General features: G+C 42.4%; 1 protein-coding gene across 2 annotated transcripts in view; it reads right to left on the reverse strand.

Annotated features, from left to right (window-relative positions):
- Window positions 1-20,350, reverse strand: part of ANKRD17 (ankyrin repeat domain 17) — a 76,029-nt gene that overhangs the window by 3,900 nt on the left and 51,779 nt on the right. The window contains exons 16-31 of one of the 2 annotated variants that reach the window (XM_068402692.1): window positions 16,212-16,357; window positions 14,792-14,903; window positions 14,468-14,613; window positions 12,308-12,450; window positions 11,660-11,873; window positions 10,435-10,610; window positions 9,924-10,086; window positions 9,103-9,198; window positions 7,984-8,100; window positions 7,256-7,427; window positions 6,503-6,950; window positions 5,933-6,088; window positions 5,554-5,703; window positions 3,388-5,036; window positions 1,894-2,091; window positions 589-837 (exon numbers count right to left, since the gene is read on the reverse strand). In XM_068402692.1, coding sequence (XP_068258793.1) covers window positions 589-837; window positions 1,894-2,091; window positions 3,388-5,036; window positions 5,554-5,703; window positions 5,933-6,088; window positions 6,503-6,950; window positions 7,256-7,427; window positions 7,984-8,100; window positions 9,103-9,198; window positions 9,924-10,086; window positions 10,435-10,610; window positions 11,660-11,873; window positions 12,308-12,450; window positions 14,468-14,613; window positions 14,792-14,903; window positions 16,212-16,357 — 4,335 coding nt within the window. Of the gene's footprint in view, window positions 1-588; window positions 838-1,893; window positions 2,092-3,387; window positions 5,037-5,553; window positions 5,704-5,932; window positions 6,089-6,502; window positions 6,951-7,255; window positions 7,428-7,983; window positions 8,101-9,102; window positions 9,199-9,923; window positions 10,087-10,434; window positions 10,611-11,659; window positions 11,874-12,307; window positions 12,451-14,467; window positions 14,614-14,791; window positions 14,904-16,211; window positions 16,361-20,350 lie in introns of both variants that reach the window. The other variant, XM_068402690.1, reaches the window with a different exon arrangement.

The raw sequence follows: 20,350 nt of genomic DNA on the forward strand, positions 1-20,350 counted from the left end.
CATCCTGAACTGAAAATCAAAATGTTGAAGTAATTGAACAAAGTGGAAAGAAAGCAGCATTCCGAAAGCAAAGACAGACATAAAGGGCAACCTGGAATACTAATATGGAATACTACTAATTAATAAAAACATATATTGCACAATCCTCAGCACAAAAAGCTCCACTTTGACCACGAATTGAAGTTAATATTTAACTCATTGTACAAAATAATCTGTTTCTAAACAGAAAGAAAATACACAGTTATCTTGAGACATCTAATTTCCCGTCTTCCTAAACCAAACCATCCTCACTCAGTCCATCCTTCTAAACCCTGTGTTTTTTTATTTTCCCTGTTATTTCTTGCTTAGAGTAACCAACCTTCACAGCCAGGCTGTTTCAGGACCCCTGAGGTTTTCCAAGACCTTGTTAGAACATAATTAAGTGGAGAGGAACGCAAACAGAAGTCCCTGCTCCATCTCCTGTGGCAAGAGCACTCCTACATTTTGAGGCGCTCGCTTCTGCACTGTCCTTCAGCTCCAAAGGCAAGTTACAAAAACACAATATCGTGGTCAACTGCAAGCGCAGGGACATCTATTAGCACTGCATACCTTGATTGCCACCGATCCCTTCGAAGGACCAGATCCCACTATGTCCCACCGGAGCAGCCAAGTTGCTCCCGATAACAGACGGAGTCGAAGTTCCAGTTTGTCTAATACGTGCAGACCGTTCAGTCCCAATGGGAACGGGAACTTTTCTGTCCTGAGAAACGTTACTGGGTTTTTCTGATCCCAAGGACACTGCTGAAGGGGTGGGAGATGGTGCTCTTACTCCAGAAGACACCGACTGAGCGGGAGATTCTGCAAGAAGAGCAACGAGAACACTTAGTAACGGCAGCCAGATCGTGTCAAGTCACCACAAACCTGTCCTTTCATGTCAAGCCATCCATCAAACAAGTGAAAATGGGGAGTTTGGTAATGCCAGATTCATGCAGCAAACACTTCAGGGTAATTTTAACAGTTTTACCTTCAAATCAGAGAGAGACTCGCCATCAATCGATTACTCCATCAATTACTTACATCAATTACTCTCTTACATAAAACTATCCTCATGCCCTATCAGCTCAGCTACTGGACATCCACCACAACCAGTGACAACAAAACCTTAACTAAGCATTACTGCGTATCAGCAATAGAGGATTTGAGGATTATATCCCACAGCACAGCTGAAATAAACCCGTGGTGTCGTTGGGTTGGTTGGTGTTTGTTTCTTGTTGTTGGGTTGTTTTTTTGTATCCTGATTTGTTCTCTGTGGGGTTTTTTCGTGGGTTTTGTTTGCCATTATTTTTGCCAGTAAAACAGAGTAATTTGTTCCCTGAATAAGCCTGCACTCAACAGTTTGTTTTCTGTCCAAAAAAACTCTGCTGCGTAGCCAGAACTACAGGGGCTAAATGTGGAGGAAGGTACCAGAACGTGCCCTAAGTATTTTCTTCTGGAATACATTACACAGTTCTGTTTTAAGAACATGAGAGAAACTAAGCAATCATGACTGTCGAGCCAGCTTTAGTAAAACATCATTACTTGGAATATTACCTTGGCAAACCAAAAAAACAACCTTTTCTTTGCAAGATGACTAAAAGAACGTGATATATGTTAACAGGCCAAAGCTAATTGAAGGAAGAATAAGGACCTCCTCAACAGCATGACCTTAGCTGCTAGAAAAACCACACTAGAGATCAGAATAAATTTTATCTCAAAATCTGTGACTGAATAAAGGTTTAAAACATCTGAAAACCTGAAGATAAAAATGAACAAAATAAGAAAAATTAGAAAAAGCCTGCCTAAAATAGGTAGTGCATGAGGCCACTTTATTTGTACCAAAGCTTCTTAACCAGTTTCCCACTGATCAGAACTCACCATTTGATGCTGATGAACACGGAGGCAATAAACTAAGTGGGGAAAAATGCTGTCTGTTAAAATTAGCAGCTGCAGGTGCTCCGCCAAGAGGGGTCCCAGGCGCGTACATCTGACCTCCCGACAGGTTCGAGGCAAAATTACCCAGGTGGGTAGAGGAAGGTGTTACAGAAGCGTAGGGTGAATCCATACTGACAATACCTACGAGAGAAACGGGCACACGTGACTCTCAGTGCTCCAAGATCCCTGTGAAATAATAGGGAAATAATCAAGAAGGAAGGAAAGCTTGTATCCAGTCAGTGGTTGGGGGGGTTGGTTTGTTACTATTTTCCAAGGAGAACTGGGAGTCTTAAGCTTCATACTCTGCAAGCCTTGACACTATGTGGCACTTCACACCTATATACACCACGATCAACAATGAAGTGTTTTTTTCCCAATCCAGGGATATATTTTAACTTAAGAAAATGATACTTTATTAAGGCCAAGTTAAGCCTCTAGTTCCTGTCAAATTCTTCAGGCTCTCAGAGGCTCCTTTCCTACGAACTACCGTAACACTCCCCGACTCTAGAGACACCTCCAAGTCCATCTATTGCTCCTGCACCCTTCCAAAGAGGAGTTGCTGAGTTAACTGTGGTTAGAGCACTGCTTTCACTCAGGAACCAACGGGCATACTCAAGGGATACACAGCGTATGTGTGTGCCCAAGTCAAAATGCAAAGTAGTAGATTAAGCTGACACAATTCATTAAGAGTGCCTCAAAAGTTCCTGAACACCACAATATTAACCAAATCTGAAAAAACGAGCAGTGGGATCGCTCAATTAATTAACAAAGCTACACAAACAACTCAGATCCTACATCAAACACGTGCAGGTGGTATAAACTGTGTACGTACTTTCTGGAAGGTACAGAACGAGTTCTGTGACAACCCCTTGGCCTCTGTTTGCGCAGAAGGCTGAACACCTCGCTACAAAATTCAGGAAGCCAATGAAATGAAGTTTTTTGATTAAATTTGGTAGTTAAGAGAACGCATCTCTTAGTACAAATTCACATCAAAACACAGTTTTATCATCCTAACACTTTGAAGATGCTGCCTATTTTTCTGCAGCCTCAGGACAAGCAGCAAATAATCACAAACCAGCATAGTTATTAGCTGGTGGTAGGCAAGGGAGGTGGAAACAACAGTGAAGAGTTTTATTATCTCAGCTATCGCAGAAGAGTAGAGTGGAATGGCAAAAAGGATGCCTCAGCTTGACTTTTATCAAGCTCATCAGCTGCAAAATAGTTATTAGATTTGACAGGTGGCACTTAAAAGGAAGATGAACTCAACTTTGCTTACAGAAATTAACTTATTACAGCGCCCTTTCATTGCAGGGCAGACAGTGAGTTACTGTAAATGACCAGAAAAGCTGAGGCAGAAAGTGTTGTGTGTTCAAAATGAAAACAGGCAGTTATTATTTAAGTTTATTATTAAGGTACAAACACAAAACACAGACTTACCTGAGGGACTCGGAGCTGGCCTCTGTAATGGTGGCCTAAAACCTGGGGCTTTGGAAGTATCGGGCTGATGTAAAGGATCTGAATTTGGCAAAAATGACGACTTTCCTGACAGCATCGATTCTGGTGTCGTCTGAGATGACACGACGGACCCACCCCAGAAGGCATGAGCAGACGTAGGGCTGTTCTCAAACAACGTACTGAAGGGCCCAAAGGGTAAAGTAGCACTGAAATTGTTACCCATGGATTTGTTCGCTGGGTGGGCTGAATTCTGAGAAGCACTTTGTGTACTTAAGGTAGAAGGAAGCTGCACTGAAGAAGGAACGCTGTGGGGCCTTTTGATGTGGTTAACGTTGAGGACTGCAACAGGAGAATTTTGCACAGGAGCTGGATTCTTATGGACACTACTGGTTCCGTGGACAGGCGGTCTGATGGCCGGGGTTTCCATCTTAGCTGCAGGCTGAGAAGACCCCATCGACGTCTGAGACATGGGATAGGTCATCGGGGCGTTCGTTGGACCTGCCACAGGAGCGGATGAGCTTGTCGCTGCTAAATTTGGAGGCACAACCATTCGAGGATCTGGTGCAGGAACCTGAGGTTGCTGAAGAGGGGGTCTTGCCTCTTGCAGAGGAGCTCCCGGAGGCTGCTGATGAGCAGGGTGCGCAGATGAGCTGCCGGTACCAGAACTGGGCTGCCTACTGCTGGTAGAGCTGCTCGTTTCCACTGCTGGCGGACTACCCGCTTCTGGATCAGACGAAGGTGCACCTTTATTTGGAGAAGTTGCCGCACAGTCAGAAGGACTGCTTCTGGAAACACCTGCTGGCTGCGCGGGAGGAGAAGGAGATGAGGGGGAAGATGCAGGGTAGTGTTCTTTGGCAGTAGGAATTGGGTACGTGGCATTCGTAGGCGCCGTGCTCGTGTTACTCGCCGTGGTCGTCACCGTGGTGGTCGTGGCGTTCGATGTCTTCACGACGGTGACAAAAAGCTGTCTTCTGACCGAAGGTGAACTCGGACCGCCGTTTGCAGAAGAACCAGGCACAGTAGAAGCCACGGAACTTGTTGTAGCTGTTGGACTAGTTGTCAAAGAACTGGCTGAATTCACCTGAGAACCGCTGCTGTTCTGGCTGTTATGGCGAGGCACCATGTGAGGCTTCGGTGAGTTGGTAGCTCTTGCAGGGCTCAAGGGCCTAACAGGAAACGGACCCCACGTAGACTGAGCCGGTGGGAACGTACCTCCAAAGTGTGTCATGGGCAATCGAGGCGGACGGATCTGCTGGAAAGTCTGAGCAGCGAGTAAAGCGTGTGCAAACTGCGGAGGAGGATATGCTAATGGAAGAGAGACTTGGAAACCAGGCCGCACGTTATTCACGGGGTTCTTGATGGTTTTGTGAGCGGATGCTGAAGAAATTGCAGGCACGGTGAGCGCGGAGGCAGTCTGAGATGTTGACGAAGCAGCTACGGTGGTCACCTTGATGCCCACGAGAGAACTGTTAGCAGCTGTAGTGGTGGCAGGTGTCGACGACCCTATTTTGGAGTTTGCAGCCGAACTTTTCAAACGGTTCTTTGGAATAAGTTCATCAATTTCCTTATCTGGATCCTTAATCAGAGCATTGATCAACTGCGTGGCCTGTCTTGTCGATTCTGTGCCACCCCTATAAAAAGGAAGGAAGGGAAAAGGGAAAGTGCATCTCAACATTTACAGACATTATAGCTAAGTACCTCCAACACACCATCCAGCCTGTCTCCTGTCATGCTAACACAGAAAAATAAGTCTATCTGAAGACTGAGCTTGTCACGTTCTTGCTGCTGACCATTATTTAAGAGGTTCAAGTTAAAAACTAACTCCCAAAAAACCCAAATGGTTACAACATTTACTCCCCTAAATATGCCTACATATTTAGCCACATCTAAACAACTCTAAACACGGAATCCTCACGTTTATGCTCCACCTTATCTCACAAGTCTTCTGTTGTACACACGCCACGGTACCAACTGGCAGTTGCTCTCTGTTTCCCCACCCCAATCCTCTCCCCTGTCTCAAAGAACTGACTGTCTCAGTGTGATCCTTCAAGGGACAGTGAGGTGAAGCCTTTTCATTTTTCTATACAGAGAAGTGTTCTACAATGAAAACACCCCCCCAGGAAGGAGCCAATCGAGCAGCCTGCCTACCTTATCGTTATTATTCTATCTCCAGTTTTGTCCTTCTGTTTGTCGATGTCTATGTGCGCTCCCGTGCACTCACGGATCGCGTTGATGTTACACCCTCCTCTGCCAATGACTCTGGAAATCACAGTTGACGGGACAGAAACCTTCTTGGATCTGTACAAAAAAAGAAACAACATGATCTGGAAAACGCTTCCATGGCATGAAGGGATGGGCAAGCTGGTCAAAACAGTGTTCAAACTCATGATTCAACCTCTGTAGGAGTCATTTTGTGAAATCTATGAAGCTAAGAAGGTCATTCAGGAACCTCAGAGGGGGTTACACTAGATAGAACATTCTGAAAAAGGACGTCAACAAGGGTGGCTTAGTGCAATGTTTTGCTTACCTTCTCACAACCTCCTTCCATCCTTCTTCCCTTTTCTGACCACGTTTAGGACTGGCAATGGTTAGCTTTCCATTTGGAGAAGAAAGGGGAGAAGGACCAGACTTCGTGCAAGTAGACAAGGAATTACTCGTCACTTCACTAATAACTTCAGACAACCTTCAAAAGAAATTAAATGCTGTCATTATGCAGTTAAGAGAAAAAAATGGAAGGATGACTTGCATTTTGCCCATTTTCCACCCCCCCAACCTATTCTTCTTTTAGCACAAAAGCACTATGTTATTAGGAAGCTGCTTGAATTCAGATGCTTACATCGCAGAGTACCCCAACAATTCCTTAATTCCAGGTCCACGCTGATGTTTCTTGCTTCAGAACCTACTACTTAAGTTCAAGTTCATACTGCAGCAATGTTTATACTCCTTATACACACTAAAGCAAGGACACGCTGCGTCCCTGACTTCCCAACAACCCATTTAAGAATGCAAGACCATGAAGACACGGGCACAGCGTTCAAACACAGGGCAACAGGGCAACCACCACCTTACAACAGCACGCATGGTCATAGCAACTTACTTTATGGATGACTTGCCAGCAACTGCTTTCCTCTCATCCTTTGGACAAGTGACAAGAACTGATGGTTGCTTTTTGTTGCTCTGAGTGTTAGTAACGGCTGTGGAAGAATGATTGTCACTCTTGTGGCTGCTGTTGCTATTGCTGCTCTCATCACTACAGCTGGAAATCCTCATGTTGTCACTATCGCCGCTTTCACTAGTACTGCTGCTCTTAGATTCACCGTTCACCTTTTCTGGTTGGCTATAGGAAATCGGGAGTTGATCATCAAATATAATCTGCACATTATCAGGGGTTACTTTGTTTTTCCTGTTTTTCCTTTTGGAGCTTGCTGTGGTGATGGTACTATTCCTCTTCCCGTGGGAACCTGCTAGCGTTGTCCATGTGGCAGATATACCTATGGTGGTTGTAGTGGTAGCGCTGGGAGGCTCCATCGGGACCTCGGGATCATCTGATGGAAGAGTAAAAAAACAGTACTCATTTAGCTGGCTTGAGGAAGCTAACCATTGATGTGGTTTTAAGTCTTGGGACCTGGAAGACAAAGCACCAAGCCAACACCATCCCCATGGTGAAGTTAACCCATAGCTCTCACTAAAGCCATCATGCTCATCTACAGGCTTAAGAGAAAAGGCAAAGAAAAGGAAAGCTCAGCAGGGGGTAAAACTTGCCTTCCAGTTCTGACAAGGAAAGCAATTTTTAATAGTGGGAATAAAATCAAGACCATGTTTCTAATATAAGGCAAATCTTTTAAATTACCTTCAGCTTTTAGCTTCTCTTTCTCCTGAGCAGCTTGAAGTTCAAAATTCTCTTTATTTTTTGCTTCTATTTCTTCTAGTTTCCGTCTTTGCTCTTCCTTTTTCTTCCTCCTTTTCTCCTTTCTCTTCTCTCTTTTGGCAGCCAAAGCCAGTCTCCTGCTTTCTTCCCTTAGCTACAAGTCAAGCACAGGAACAGTATTACGAGATGTCCCACACATTTCAGGAAATGCACATGTTTGCTGTTTCCTAGGAAGCTGAACCTGCATTTCAGACTAACACATTTACAAAACAGAAGCTAAATTCTCTGTGGTCCATATGTTTACGCACTCACTTCTTCCGTGAACTAGTCTCTAGTAACATGATTAGTTTGTTTTGTTTTGTTTTTTAAATTTTTAAGACACAAAACAGGGTTTAGACCTAAAATCCACACAAATGTAACTGGAAAACGCCCACGTATCACACACCTGACAAAGAATTATACTCAGAAATCCTTCTTTTGGTACAATATTATTCCAAAAGAAATAGTTGTATTGTAGTTTTTGATCCAATTTCTCTGAATAACAGTCAAAGTAAAGCAACAAGGTGCTCAGCTCTAGACACTCCAATTATGGTAATCACACACACTCCTACACTTTAATATGTTATTTCACCAATCTTATCATCTTGAAGGAAGGCGAAATCAGAATTTTATCACACAAATATTCACAGCTCCCAACTCTTTCAACTTGCCTTCTCCAAGTCCAACTCCTCTAAAAGAATGCTTGCGTTCTTGTTGGCTTCAGCAGCCTGTCTGTCTTTGGCTTGAACGATTGATTCCATACACAGGTGGCACTTCTTCAGCATCTCCTAAAATGACAAAGTACATCAGTCCTCTGTTTGAAAAAGTAACATTGCATGTGCTTCAATGTACCATATCCAGCTTATACTGGTAATGGAGCAACTGCTGCATTACTTGCACAGGATTTTTTTCAAGGGAGAACTTGAAATTCCTTCCAGTAAGTTCCTCTTCATGCCCAACCTTGCGAAGTGACAGTCCAGTCACAGGCGTGACATGCAACCAACAACCTATGTATCATCATGCTATAAATGGTACAAAGACAGTTCACAACCTATGCCCATTATTAAGACCAAAAAAATGTATGAAATAAAAGACAAAGGGTCTGAGAGGTGAGGCAACTGAAGAAATAAAAATACATCACAAAGGAAGGCTTTTTTTTTTAGACGCTTGGAAAATATGTGAATATTATAGTATGTGCTACTCAATATTGGCTTCGTAGCAGTGAAAATGGTCACAGCCCCTGGCAGTAAAACACCTACTGATTTAAACATCAGCACCTCTTCAGCCTCAGCATGCTCCTCAGAACTGCACTATGACACACAAAGTCACTGTGGCCACGTGTTCCCATTTTTTGCAATGCCTTTTTTCTGAAACACTCCAAAGGCACTCCTTCTTTGGCTGAAATCTGGTGTGCCAGGAGGCTGAAGACCATTCGTAACATCGACTCTAAAGCTGAGTCACAGAATCCCAGAATCAACCAGGTTGGAAGAGCCCTCTGAGCTCATCGAGTCCAACTGTTGCCCTGACACCACCACGGCAACTAGACCAGGGCACTAAGTGCCATGTCCAGGCTTTTCTTAAACCCCTCCAGAGATGGTGACTCCACCACCTCCCTGGGCAGCCCCTTCCGATGGCTAATGACCCTTGCTGAGAAGAAATGCTTCCTAATGGCCAACCTGACCCTCCCCTGGCGCAGCTTGAGGCTGTGTCCTCTTGTCCTATCGCTGGTTGCCCGGGAGAAGAGTCACAGCACTATTCCTTCTCAAATATTTTCTTTCTTACAATCTCACCTTATCAGTAATCGTTGCTATGTATCTCATGCATTCGGAGTCTGAGGGAAACTGGTTCACTTCTTTCACCAGGTAACGCACCACTTTGACATGACCCTGAAAAAGACATTTCAAGGACGACATCTTACATCAGGCCAGATGCTTCTGGTTTGCTAAGAGACACTTTAGTCCAAGCACTCATTGCAAAATACTTTTCAACTCCTCACTTTTTTCCCCCCAATCTTTATCAGTGAGGCATGTTTCTTCACATTCCTGATGGAAAAGGCAAGCAATCACAGCCCCTGTTGTCAGGCTGCCCTTACTCTAGCCACACTTTCACATACTTCTGCCCTTTATTTGGGTAGTTTTCAAACGCCCAGCTCTTGCAGCTTAACAGTTGCAGGCTCGTACAGTCATTTGCAATTTTTTAAGCAGTGCAACACTTGAACTACACTCCCTTGCTAACACTTATCTCTAGAGTCAAATCGGGCTAAATGGCATTTTTTTTTGGCTAAAGTGGCTCATCCTCTTGCGTAAGAAACCAATTCAACTTCCCTCCAGTCCTATCACATATTCCCCCTCTCTGCACAAATACACTGCAGTTTTCACCTCTCAACAGACCCATGAGAAGCAGCCTCAGTAAGATGCCTATAAAGCCAATTTCTACTAGAATTTAATGCAGGTATTATACAGGTGACACCTATTTTTGAAGGTTCAATGCCAAGCATAAAAATTAGTTGACATATTTTTGAACATGTAGTTTCTGTCAGCTACATTCTATTTAACAACTGTGTAGGGATGATCCAGACTAGCTAAGACCAAAGCACAACTTTATATCGTACCTTTCGAAAGGCCGCCATGAGAGGAGTTATTTTCCTGTTGTCAGCAGCATCCACATCAGCTCCAGCTTGAACCAGCAGTTGGACAACATCTAGATGCCCTCCATTTGCTGCCAGCCACAGCGGAGTGTTCCCCTTCTTGTTACGCACATCGATGTGAGCTCCTCTACAAAAACAAACACGTTCAAACACAACTCCAGGCCACATTTTTGTTTCATGTATCAACTGGACACCACACAAGAACGACAGAGTAAAACTCAATCTCATTTTTACATCAAACATAGGCATTCACAGAGTACTTCAGCTTTCCAAATTATATTTCTCTTTCTTCTGATGCTGTCAAGAGCCTCAATTCAGCCTAAAAACATTTTTAATACTCTAAACCTGTCAGCTGTCTCTGAAGCTTAATTACTTCATTAACTCCTGTCCATCAGCACACTGTATTCTGCATTAGCTTACTCACAACACCTTAACAACAGTTCAAGTGCAAGCAGCACAGTTGCAAATACAGTACCTGCTAATGAGAAGCTCACAGAATTTGTAGTGCCCTTTGTCTGCTGCAATGGTTAAAGCTGTATCTCTCGAGGAAGGTACTGGAGGAGCATTCACATCTGCACCTTTGTCCAGCAGAACCCTGCCCACTTCTGCGTATCCACCAGACGCTGCTTCCATTAACGGCGTGAGACCAGTCTGATAGAAGCACACAGGAAAAATAAGCAATTAGTTGGGGGTGTGGGGGCGTGTTTTACTTGAGAGCCAGGATTTATTTCAACGTCCAGCAACATATTTCTAATTCTGGTGTACGGATTCCAGTTGTCACCTGGCCCATTTTACAACAGCTTAGCAACATTTTGAAGGTGAGCTTATCTCCATCTGGCTTGAGAAGAGCTTTCACTGAGCAGCACAGTGGCCTCCTGCTGCTGCGCAGTGCTAAGAGGTATCCAAAGCCCACTACTGTCAGTTCCTCAAAACCCAACCAACCTTGAACGGATGAGGACCATCAGCATTAAGTCCCATTTTATGGGATAAAGTCCCATAAGTTGTTAAACAGATGATGCAAATCACATTTCCTACCTTCATTACGACATCCTACATAGCAACATCCAGAAAGCACCTGCCTAGGTCAAGGGGACATCTAACTTTAGCAAGAAGAATACCTAGCAGCAATCAGTACCATGCAGGTCCTTTTGAGCTCCTCTGCACCAACAATTAAGTACAGTGGAAAAGGTGATGAGAGTGTCACATTTACAGGAGGTCTCTCTTTTCTCTCCCCTCGATATTCTGGCCATTTTTCTCGTGAACAGCCTTTCCTCCCATTTAGAGTTGGGGTCAACTGACAGACTCTCAAGCACACACACCCCCTTTCAATTCTGCACCACCACTGTGGATCTAAGCAGCTGGTCAGACAGAAGAGATTAGACCATGAGCATCCCCAGGCCCAGATTCTAGCTATTTCTGAGTACATTAAAACCTATTTTTATTGAGTTAATGTATTACTATTCTTATGCTTGTAAGCACCTCAAGATGAATTAAGGCTTCAGAAGCAACATTGATTTTTTTATGAACTGTGCAGCCACCAAAATACTAGCCCTTAAGTGCAGCCATTATTTTTCTTTACAATATATTGTTCAGTTCAGTTAACTGAACTAGAGAAGGTAACATGCACAGAAGGCAAGAAAATCAGATAACCACAAAGAAGCATCTCTTTTTGGAGACTTACTCAGCTCTTTGCTCCTTACCTTAGCTCTGTGTTCCACGTTAGCTTTTCTATCAAGCAGCAGGCTAACCACTTCAGTCCTCCCCTGGAAACAAGCCAGAGTCAGGGCTGTGTTCCTGTTGGTCTCTATCTGGGCGTTTATGTCAGAGCCCATGTCCAGTAACAGCTTGACAGCAGCAGTGTGCCCGTTCATGGCTGCCAGCATTAAGGGAGAAATGCCCAATTTGCTACCAGTTCTGAAAGAGAGAAAAGGAAACCCAAAAAAAACCTTAACATCATCATATTTCTGAAATGACTTTAATAAACACACACACACTTTTCCTCATGTAACTCAGAACTAACTTCAACCCAGCAGGCCAACCAGAGTGAAAAGAAAGATTCCTATCTGTGACAAAGATGACTGATTGTATGATATATAGGAAAGAAGTTACCAATACACAGAGGAAGATGGAAGTTAAAGAGCATTAGAAAAGCACAGCCAAAGCCTTTCATTTCTAACTTAAGAGGAAAGGAGTCTACTACAAATTAAACAATACATTAGTTGTGATCATGTAACAACAGTAAGATTTTGCTCTACATAGTTGTTAAGTTGTCAAGAAATCCATCTGGGAAAGGTAAAAACTCAGAACACTGCAAACACCATGAAAGAAGGGGTGAAAAGGGAACTTGCCTGGAATTTATTTCTGCCCCAGCATTTAGCAGAATCTTGATAATGTTCACGTAGCCACCAGAAGCGGCGAGGCTTAAAGGTGTGTAATCAGAAACATTCCTGTGCTCTTTGTTTGCCCCTCGAGCTAGCAGCAACTCCACCACCTGCAGCGTTTGAAGAAATAACATCTGGTTTTCTCCCGAACTCACAAATGTATCCAGGGCAAATGTTATTGAAGCCTAAATATACCATTGACATCTTCCAACAGTAAGAAAGGGATTTTACTCAGTTGCCTCCCTACACTCCTCACCTCCATGAACAGATGAGGCTGCAACTATGTTCCCAAAGGCACTGTAAAACTTCCTTTAAAAGCCAATCCTGATTGCTCATTAGCACGTTTAAACCATTCATACCAAATTGTGTAACATAGCAAGAAAAAAATTGTGATTTTTTAATGATTATTTCAGCTGTCTTTGAAGACCACCAAAACTGCAGATTCAGTTTGAATACAGTGTACCAAGGACTCTGCTTTTTGTCCTCTCCCATTTTAATGCTCAGTTCACTATGAAGTTAAATGCTCACCTTCAAACCAAAGCTGTGGAGCAAAATAAAGACAGTTGCATGCTTTTATCTTATGTGCTCTTTTTACACTACTATATACAACAGTGTGTGGATTCTACACAGAAATGTCATGCAAGAGCCATCAGAAAAATTAGCATTTGCACCCCTTGATCGTCTTCTCCATACATTAATAAAAACAACACAAATACTTATTACATTATTCCTTCCTCACAGATTCATTTACAACCCAATCAATCCACAGCTTCCCATATTCCACATGAAGCTTACACCCTGTAATGAAGACTTGCCAAGAAGCTGAACTGTCCAGCAATGTAAAACCAAAATGAACCCTGAAGTGAAAACCCACTGTGTGATCTTCAGTGCAATGTTTAATCTTCTCCACCTTCAGCTTTTAAGGGTGAAACACGTTTACATTAGACCCGCACAACTGAAGCCAAGGGCTTTTCAGTCAGAATATTTTCCCTTGAAATCATAAGGGAATTGTGATTTTCTATTTTCCTGCTCCAAATACAAAACTGGAGCACGAATGCATCCCAACATCACCTCTACTGCACAAAGCCCTGTGTTTCCCCATCTTCTTTCCCAAAAAAACATGAAAACATTCCTCCAAGAAATACTGTGTGAGAAACAGATCGAGTGACTCTATAAAAAGGTTAAGCATAAATTCACCTATGCTGTATGAAGTTGCTGGCCACAAAGGCTGCTATGACAGACTTAGTAAAGAGTAGGTCTTTCCCTTCACCAGAGAGCATGTGATTGCCATTGTAGCCAGTCCTCCCACTGTCTGAAACCTTCCAGATGGCACTAAAAACAGGCCAGAAGAGCTACAAGTTTTCAGTAATATTCTGCCTACGGAAGTGACCACCTTTAAAATGCCCCAGTATCCATGTTAAGACAACCTGGGTAAGTGGGAGACGTGTCTCCAACCTCATTTATTTCCCCATAGCCAGAGGAAGGTGATCCTGCACCCAAATATATAGCTCCTATTGTGGCTACTGCAATCCAAACAGTAGAAGCATTAACAGAATTACACACTGCAGATTTGTAACAGCCATTAGAAAAAAAAAAGATGTCATAATTAAGTCACAGAATAGAGTATTTCACATAACATTCACAAAACCCTTCCCCTATATTTACTTCTGATAAACCACTTGAAAAATGGTTTTTGTGTTTTCAGAGACACTGAAGTCATCTGCAGTACTCCAAGACCCTACAGCCTACACAGAATCCATTACAAAACCCTCTTGGCTCATATAGGGACCTGATTCATGCCTAACATGAGAACACTTATCACATTCACTTTCCTATCTACGTCTAGTTATGCTGGTAAAAGCCCCTTAATGAGCCACTAATGATCACAGTCATGAGGTTGTCTGCACAGCATGGGTCCAGCTTAAAAAGTAGAAAAAGCAATTTATACCAGACATACTGCAAAATATAACTCAGAAAATGTCAGGCTGTTTGCACCCCTTTTAGAGAACACTATCCTGAAATAAAAAGGTGAATTAAGTTACTGTAACTTATCTGGAAGATTGCTTTACTATACTGACACAGTATGTAATCTGCACAATGCTTTTCAAGACTTAAATTTTACTTCACCTCTTGTCTCCCTCCTGAACAAGCCAAAGACAAGGGAGTGTCCTTGGTTCTCTCAGACTGGGCTTCAATATCAGCTCCATTATCCAGCAGGATTTCAACAACACCCACGTGGCCGGCTGTAGCAGCCAAAATAAGCGGAGTAAACCCTGAAAGGAAAAAGGATGTTTGAAGAGCCCACGCTCATGGCTTAAACTTAAGTCACTTAAGTTAAATCACCACAAAAGCAAGCCTAAAAGCTTCACGTAAAGACCATGGCTATTGTGTATTTATGTAGTGTGACACTGGAAAAGCAGAGAGTGTGTACTGCCACAGGGAGATACCTACCTTTCTTGTCCCTGTGTTCGATATTAGCTCCTCTCTCTAGCAGGGTTTGTACTAGTTCTTCGTGGCCACCAGCACAAGCAAGTGTCAATGCTGTGTCATGATTACTCTCAGTCTAGAAGAAACAGACATGTAGACACAAGATAAATATTTCCTTTTTCAAGTACAACCCATGTTACATTGCATGTTAGCCCAAGTACAACACCACCTGCAACAAAATAAGTCTCTATAAGCTTAAGACATGTCTACTGACTACCTCAGTTATCTTTTGTGCTCAAGTTGGTAACAGGATTCTACTTATCAAGTCAGCTCTGTTGAGAGATTTGAGAACAACTCCTGACAAGAGCTGAGATTCTTCAAGGACCAGGATTTCACCTGTGCTTTGCTGACTAGATCGACTTCATCACCACTGCTTGACTGGGACCTTTAGATCCTATAATGACCAGCAGAATTCTATCTTTCATTCTTAACCCTCCAGTTAAACCAAAGGGGCAAAAATTACCAATCACTGCTGTTGCTGAAGCCTCTCAACAGTCAAAATCAGCTACAGTGAGTCCAGAAATCACAGTCATGTAAAAGAACAAAACTGAAAATATACAGAAGTATTTGAGCTTACACTCTGCTTTTAAGTTTCTTCCCTCTAGAGCACCCATACAGTGTCTCCAAGTGAGCACTTCTAAGTGGTAGATGGTAACAGCAGAGAGCCCTTATCAGCCTTGATTCTGCCTATTAAACACTGGCAATGAAACAATGTGCATTTAATTAATCATCTCAGTGTTGCCACTGCCCATGTAAACGGCCACCATCCAATTTGAAAGAGTAACTGAGAAGCTCAACGGATTACTGGCACTGTTAGTTACAGCAGAGGGGCTGACTAAAATGCATGCTTTTTTTTTTGATGGCCAGCTAGCTGCAAGTCAACATAAAGTAGAGTTTTAAAAATTACTTTCAATACAGAAATGCTTTTTCTTTAGTGGAAATGAGCTTGAAGTTAAACCAGAAATTATTAGTTTCAATACTTTCATACTTCTGTCAAGCTGGGTGATCATTGGCCATCAACTTCAAGCACAACCAAAAAAAGTGTGCAATATTTTAAGGCTTATTTTTGTCTTAGGGTATCAGGCCAGAGAAATATTTAATTTCTGTCAGAAGACAACTTCACTGTTTCTAATAATCGCTCCGACAACAAAGAAATAAGAAATGCAAGTGTTTAGTCATTCAAAGACCTCTTTTGTTCAGAAGAGCTCAGAGGAAAGTGGGTTGCAACTCCCTGGGGAGCTGTACAGGCTTTCCAAAAGCAGCAAAAAAGTCTCTAGAACCCAATTCATGATACAACACAGCTCTTTACTATCACTGAATTATTCAGGATGCAGAAGCACAAGAGCTCCAGGCATCCGTGCTGCAGGGACAGTGGCAGGCGTACCTGTGCATCGATATCTATAGCAGGGTAGATTGGCAGCATGGCTGAAGGAGAAATGATAGGACTCGGCGTTGGCGTCTGCGGCTGGGAGACAGAAGCTGCAATGCTGTGGGTAGGAGTGTTTGACATGGCAGACGCTCTTCCGCTCACTGCTGTTGAACAGAAGAATCACACTCAGTAAAAGCAAAACACTTCACATGTTTAACGTGGACAGCGGGACAGAACTCCCACCGGCAGACAGAACTCCCCCAGAACTTGATTTGCCACAAATACATATTTTCTACACATTTAACCCAATCTTTGAACCTTTAGCTCTTTGAATTTAACAACTATGAAAAAGGTTAACTGCATTAGAGCAAAGAAACAGGTATCAGACTGGCACATTTGCTAGAAGCCCACCACAAAAAAAAAAGAAAATAAATTTATTTTTTAAATGAAACATCTTCCCTACAAGAAGTCAGCCACTTTTTGGCCCAGGAGTTCCATACCTTCAGAAGCAGGACTGCAGAACAAGTCCAAATAATGGGCATTTATGCAATTTTTCTTAAAACAGTTTCAAGATTCTCATGTAAAAGTCTGTCCAACCTTCAACCCCCACCACCCCGACCCCCATAAACACAACAAAAAGCAGCAGTGCTACTGTCAGGATGCTCACATGGCACAACTTGGTGAAACCAGAGAAGTGGAAGCTTCTTAATAGCCATTTTGCAGAAACGTTGGTCAAGGTTGTTAGGACAAGCAAAAGGTAATGCCATTTTACAGCTGACGACACTATATCAACATGACACAGAATAGCACCACTGCCAAACCTCCCTCAAATTCGTTTCATACATACAATGTTTAGAAGTACAGAGCAAATTTGTATCTCTTTGGGGAAAAACTCCCATTTTCCTACTCTTTGGTTTTTTTTCGTTAAAAGAACTCAGTGTTTTTCTCCCTAACTTTTCTCCAGTATTTCTACAGGTCTTTACCAGGTGTGATCAGCAACAGGGAAAGCGAAGTACTGTGCACTTCTCCTGTCAAGCTGACAAAAGCACCTTTAATTGCAAAAGTTTCTGCCTCTGGTCAGTGTTCATCTAGTGCACACCACCGAGCAACCTTATGGAACAGCAAAGTAACGCCCCTTCATCCCCAGCTCTTCACATCCTGCTCATTTTTCAAACAGGTTTAATCATCAGCCGTGTCCCTAATTGGCAGCCATTGATAATTAGCTCCTATATTTAATTTGAAGTGGTAAGTTTTTCAACAGATGCCATGACAATTGTATCCTACCATGCCAATTTGTGTCCTCCCTCCTCTGCAAGGCAGCTATGTTTTTCAGCCATTACTAATTTAATTTCTGGACTTCTTATTCCAAATCCCAGCAAAGCAGCTAATTACTGTTACAGAGAGAAACAAAGAACCCCCAACTTATAAAAAGTATAATTAACTTTATATTTAAGAGTCAATCAAGATTCAAACTCCCTTGATGTTTATGTTCAAGTGCCTTTTGAAAACTGTCCTCACCTTACGAGACAAATCACGCTAGACAGGGGTTAAAAGAAGCACACAGAAGCTAAGCCAAAATATTCTGACATAAAGTCAAAAATGATGGCCTAAGGGAGCTCTGCACCAAGGAGAACCAACCAAAAATTGTGATGGGAGTGTCATTTGTGGAGCATCTAGTGTAAACTCGTCTCACTCCTCAATCTGACTGTAAATTAGACTTAATCTAGAAACACAACCTCAGATTGGTGGCGTATAGAAGGGGAAGAAGTTGCCAGTCCCAACGCCTGCTCCCCTCTTTACATACATGGCCATAACATTAATTTAGAAAAACTAGCTTATTTACCTGCTTTCTATAAGTTCAAAGATAAAGTTAAAGCAGCATAAAACAGTAATGGAATTATAAAGGATCATGACCTCTTGACTCTCACATCTAGTCCAAAAGAACCCAATAAAGATGGTAAAATGGACCAAAACCCAACCAAATACGCTTAACTCACATGATGTAAAAGCAGGATGATAAAATCCATGTATGAAAGAAGTTAACCCTGCTACATTAGCACGTGTATTTTAAATAGCTGCTAAGAGTTACTGCTGTAGTCCCAATATGAGGGCTGGGGAGCATCTGCTCTATTACAGGAGGTACTATGAAAAGTGTTAGACTTAGAAAGCAAAAAATCAAGCTCATTAGGAAGGTGTCCTTTCAGATAAAGTCTATTTTTTACACCAATGGTGTTGCAGTGAAGGGGAGGAAAAAAAACCAAACAAAAAGACATATGTTTAAAAGTCAACACCCCTCTTACCACAAGGAAGAAAACCTTTATTGTACACCCCATGTATCTGTGTTCTCATGCACGCTAGTCGAGGAGAATATGCACGTTGAATTACACTTCTCATACTAAATATATTTCAAGTATACTTCAGTAATAATTCATGGAAAAATATAGTTCACATCCCTACAGCACATTTCACTGAGATATTAATTCTTATGGGTAATGACTGTGATCATATTTATTTCAACATCACCTGTGCAGAGTTTCAATTTGCAAAGAACATGAACATGCCAAGGGCAACAAACAAAATCTTTACGGTGTCAAAACAAAAATATTAGAAGTTGTCAGTAAGCCAAAAGGCTTACAAGACCAAGCTTCTTTGTCAGAACACATCACTCCAAGCACCATTTGACTCCTCTAGTCCAGTCTTTTATGTTTGTTTGGGTATTAGACAATCATTTTTGTGCTTACTGATATTAGGAGCAGAGCTGTTCTTCATACTGATTTCTTTCTGGACATCTCAACTTTCTTTTACCTTAAATTAATAAAAAAGGACATCCTCACAGTTGCTACCTTCTCCCCATGCCCAACAGCCTCACCATCCAGAGAAGCATTTGGCTTACAAATGCAGCCCCAGTGTCAGGGAAGGCAAGAAAACAGCCAAGCTGACAAATAAAAACCCTGAAAACTAACACAAGATACTCAATGTTTGAGCCAACAGGATGTTTCCTCACTGATCTACATGTCCTAAATCAAAACCTGTGTGTGGAAAAAAGCCTGACGTTCTATAAAGGAACATGGGGTTGTTTGCGCTCTTCAGGTTTGCTGCTTCCTTGAATACTTTGTGTTTTCACCAAGTGCAAGATGTTACAGAAACCAAGCACCTTAATAATCCCATTTCAGCTTTATGGCGACCATTAAGTCTTAGCAGTGTTGTCTGACTGTGGGTGCAGCATTGTTATTACACATTTATTCCCCATCTCTTGTCAACAGCAGATGCCTAAAAGAACTGTTTCACATCACATGGCCATAAGCCAACATGAGGCACCCAAAAAACCCCACGTTACAAGCAATACACTAGACACCTCCACTTCTTCCAACTTGTTTCAAGCCAACTCAACAGGTTTGTTCCACACCAGTTTCTCCCTCTGCCCCCAATTTCTCTGTAGTATCTTAAGTTACTAAAAGCTACAATCCTGCCACACATGCTTAAAATCAGTACAGAACATTCCAGATGCGTAACATGCCCTGAACTACAAGAGTCAAAGCTACGTTCTGAATTCAAATACAAACACACAGCGTTGCTTTATGCACCAAGAGCTCCACGGATGAAGCCTGAAAACCACACCACACCTGTACTCTTGGTTGTAATCTGAAAGGTGGGCTACCACAGGCTCAGTAGCTTCCAGGAATTAATCTTAGCAAGTGCTTCAAGATTCCTGAAGTCCTTTTTGTGAGGCTCTGTTGCTGGACATACTCCTTTGAATAGTTACTACTTCAAAAGAAAGTTTGCTACTAAAAACAGGGATATATTTTTTCCTTTATACCCCTAATGCACCATTTCGCATATGCAATGTTTTCATTCAAGAGTTACATACTAACCCTAAAAAAATACTTCTATTCACTGGCCTCACAGCAAGCAAAGAACTTCTCCAACATCTGAAGAGCAAACCTCTTGCTTGTCGTCAATTCCAGCAGGACCAGAAAGGAACCTGAAGTTACAACTGGAAGATTATTCACTACTTTTTCAGCTTACCCTATTTCTTTCTTTAAAAAAACCCCAACCCCTTAACTTGGTACATTCTCTGTGTTCCCAGGCAAACTGCATAAAACTCTGGTAATGCCAATTAGCTTCTCTAACAGCACGGAATCCTACTTTGACAT

This window comes from Nyctibius grandis, chromosome 6 (genome assembly GCF_013368605.1).
Source record: "Nyctibius grandis isolate bNycGra1 chromosome 6, bNycGra1.pri, whole genome shotgun sequence".
NCBI classification, from domain to species: domain Eukaryota; kingdom Metazoa; phylum Chordata; class Aves; order Nyctibiiformes; family Nyctibiidae; genus Nyctibius; species Nyctibius grandis.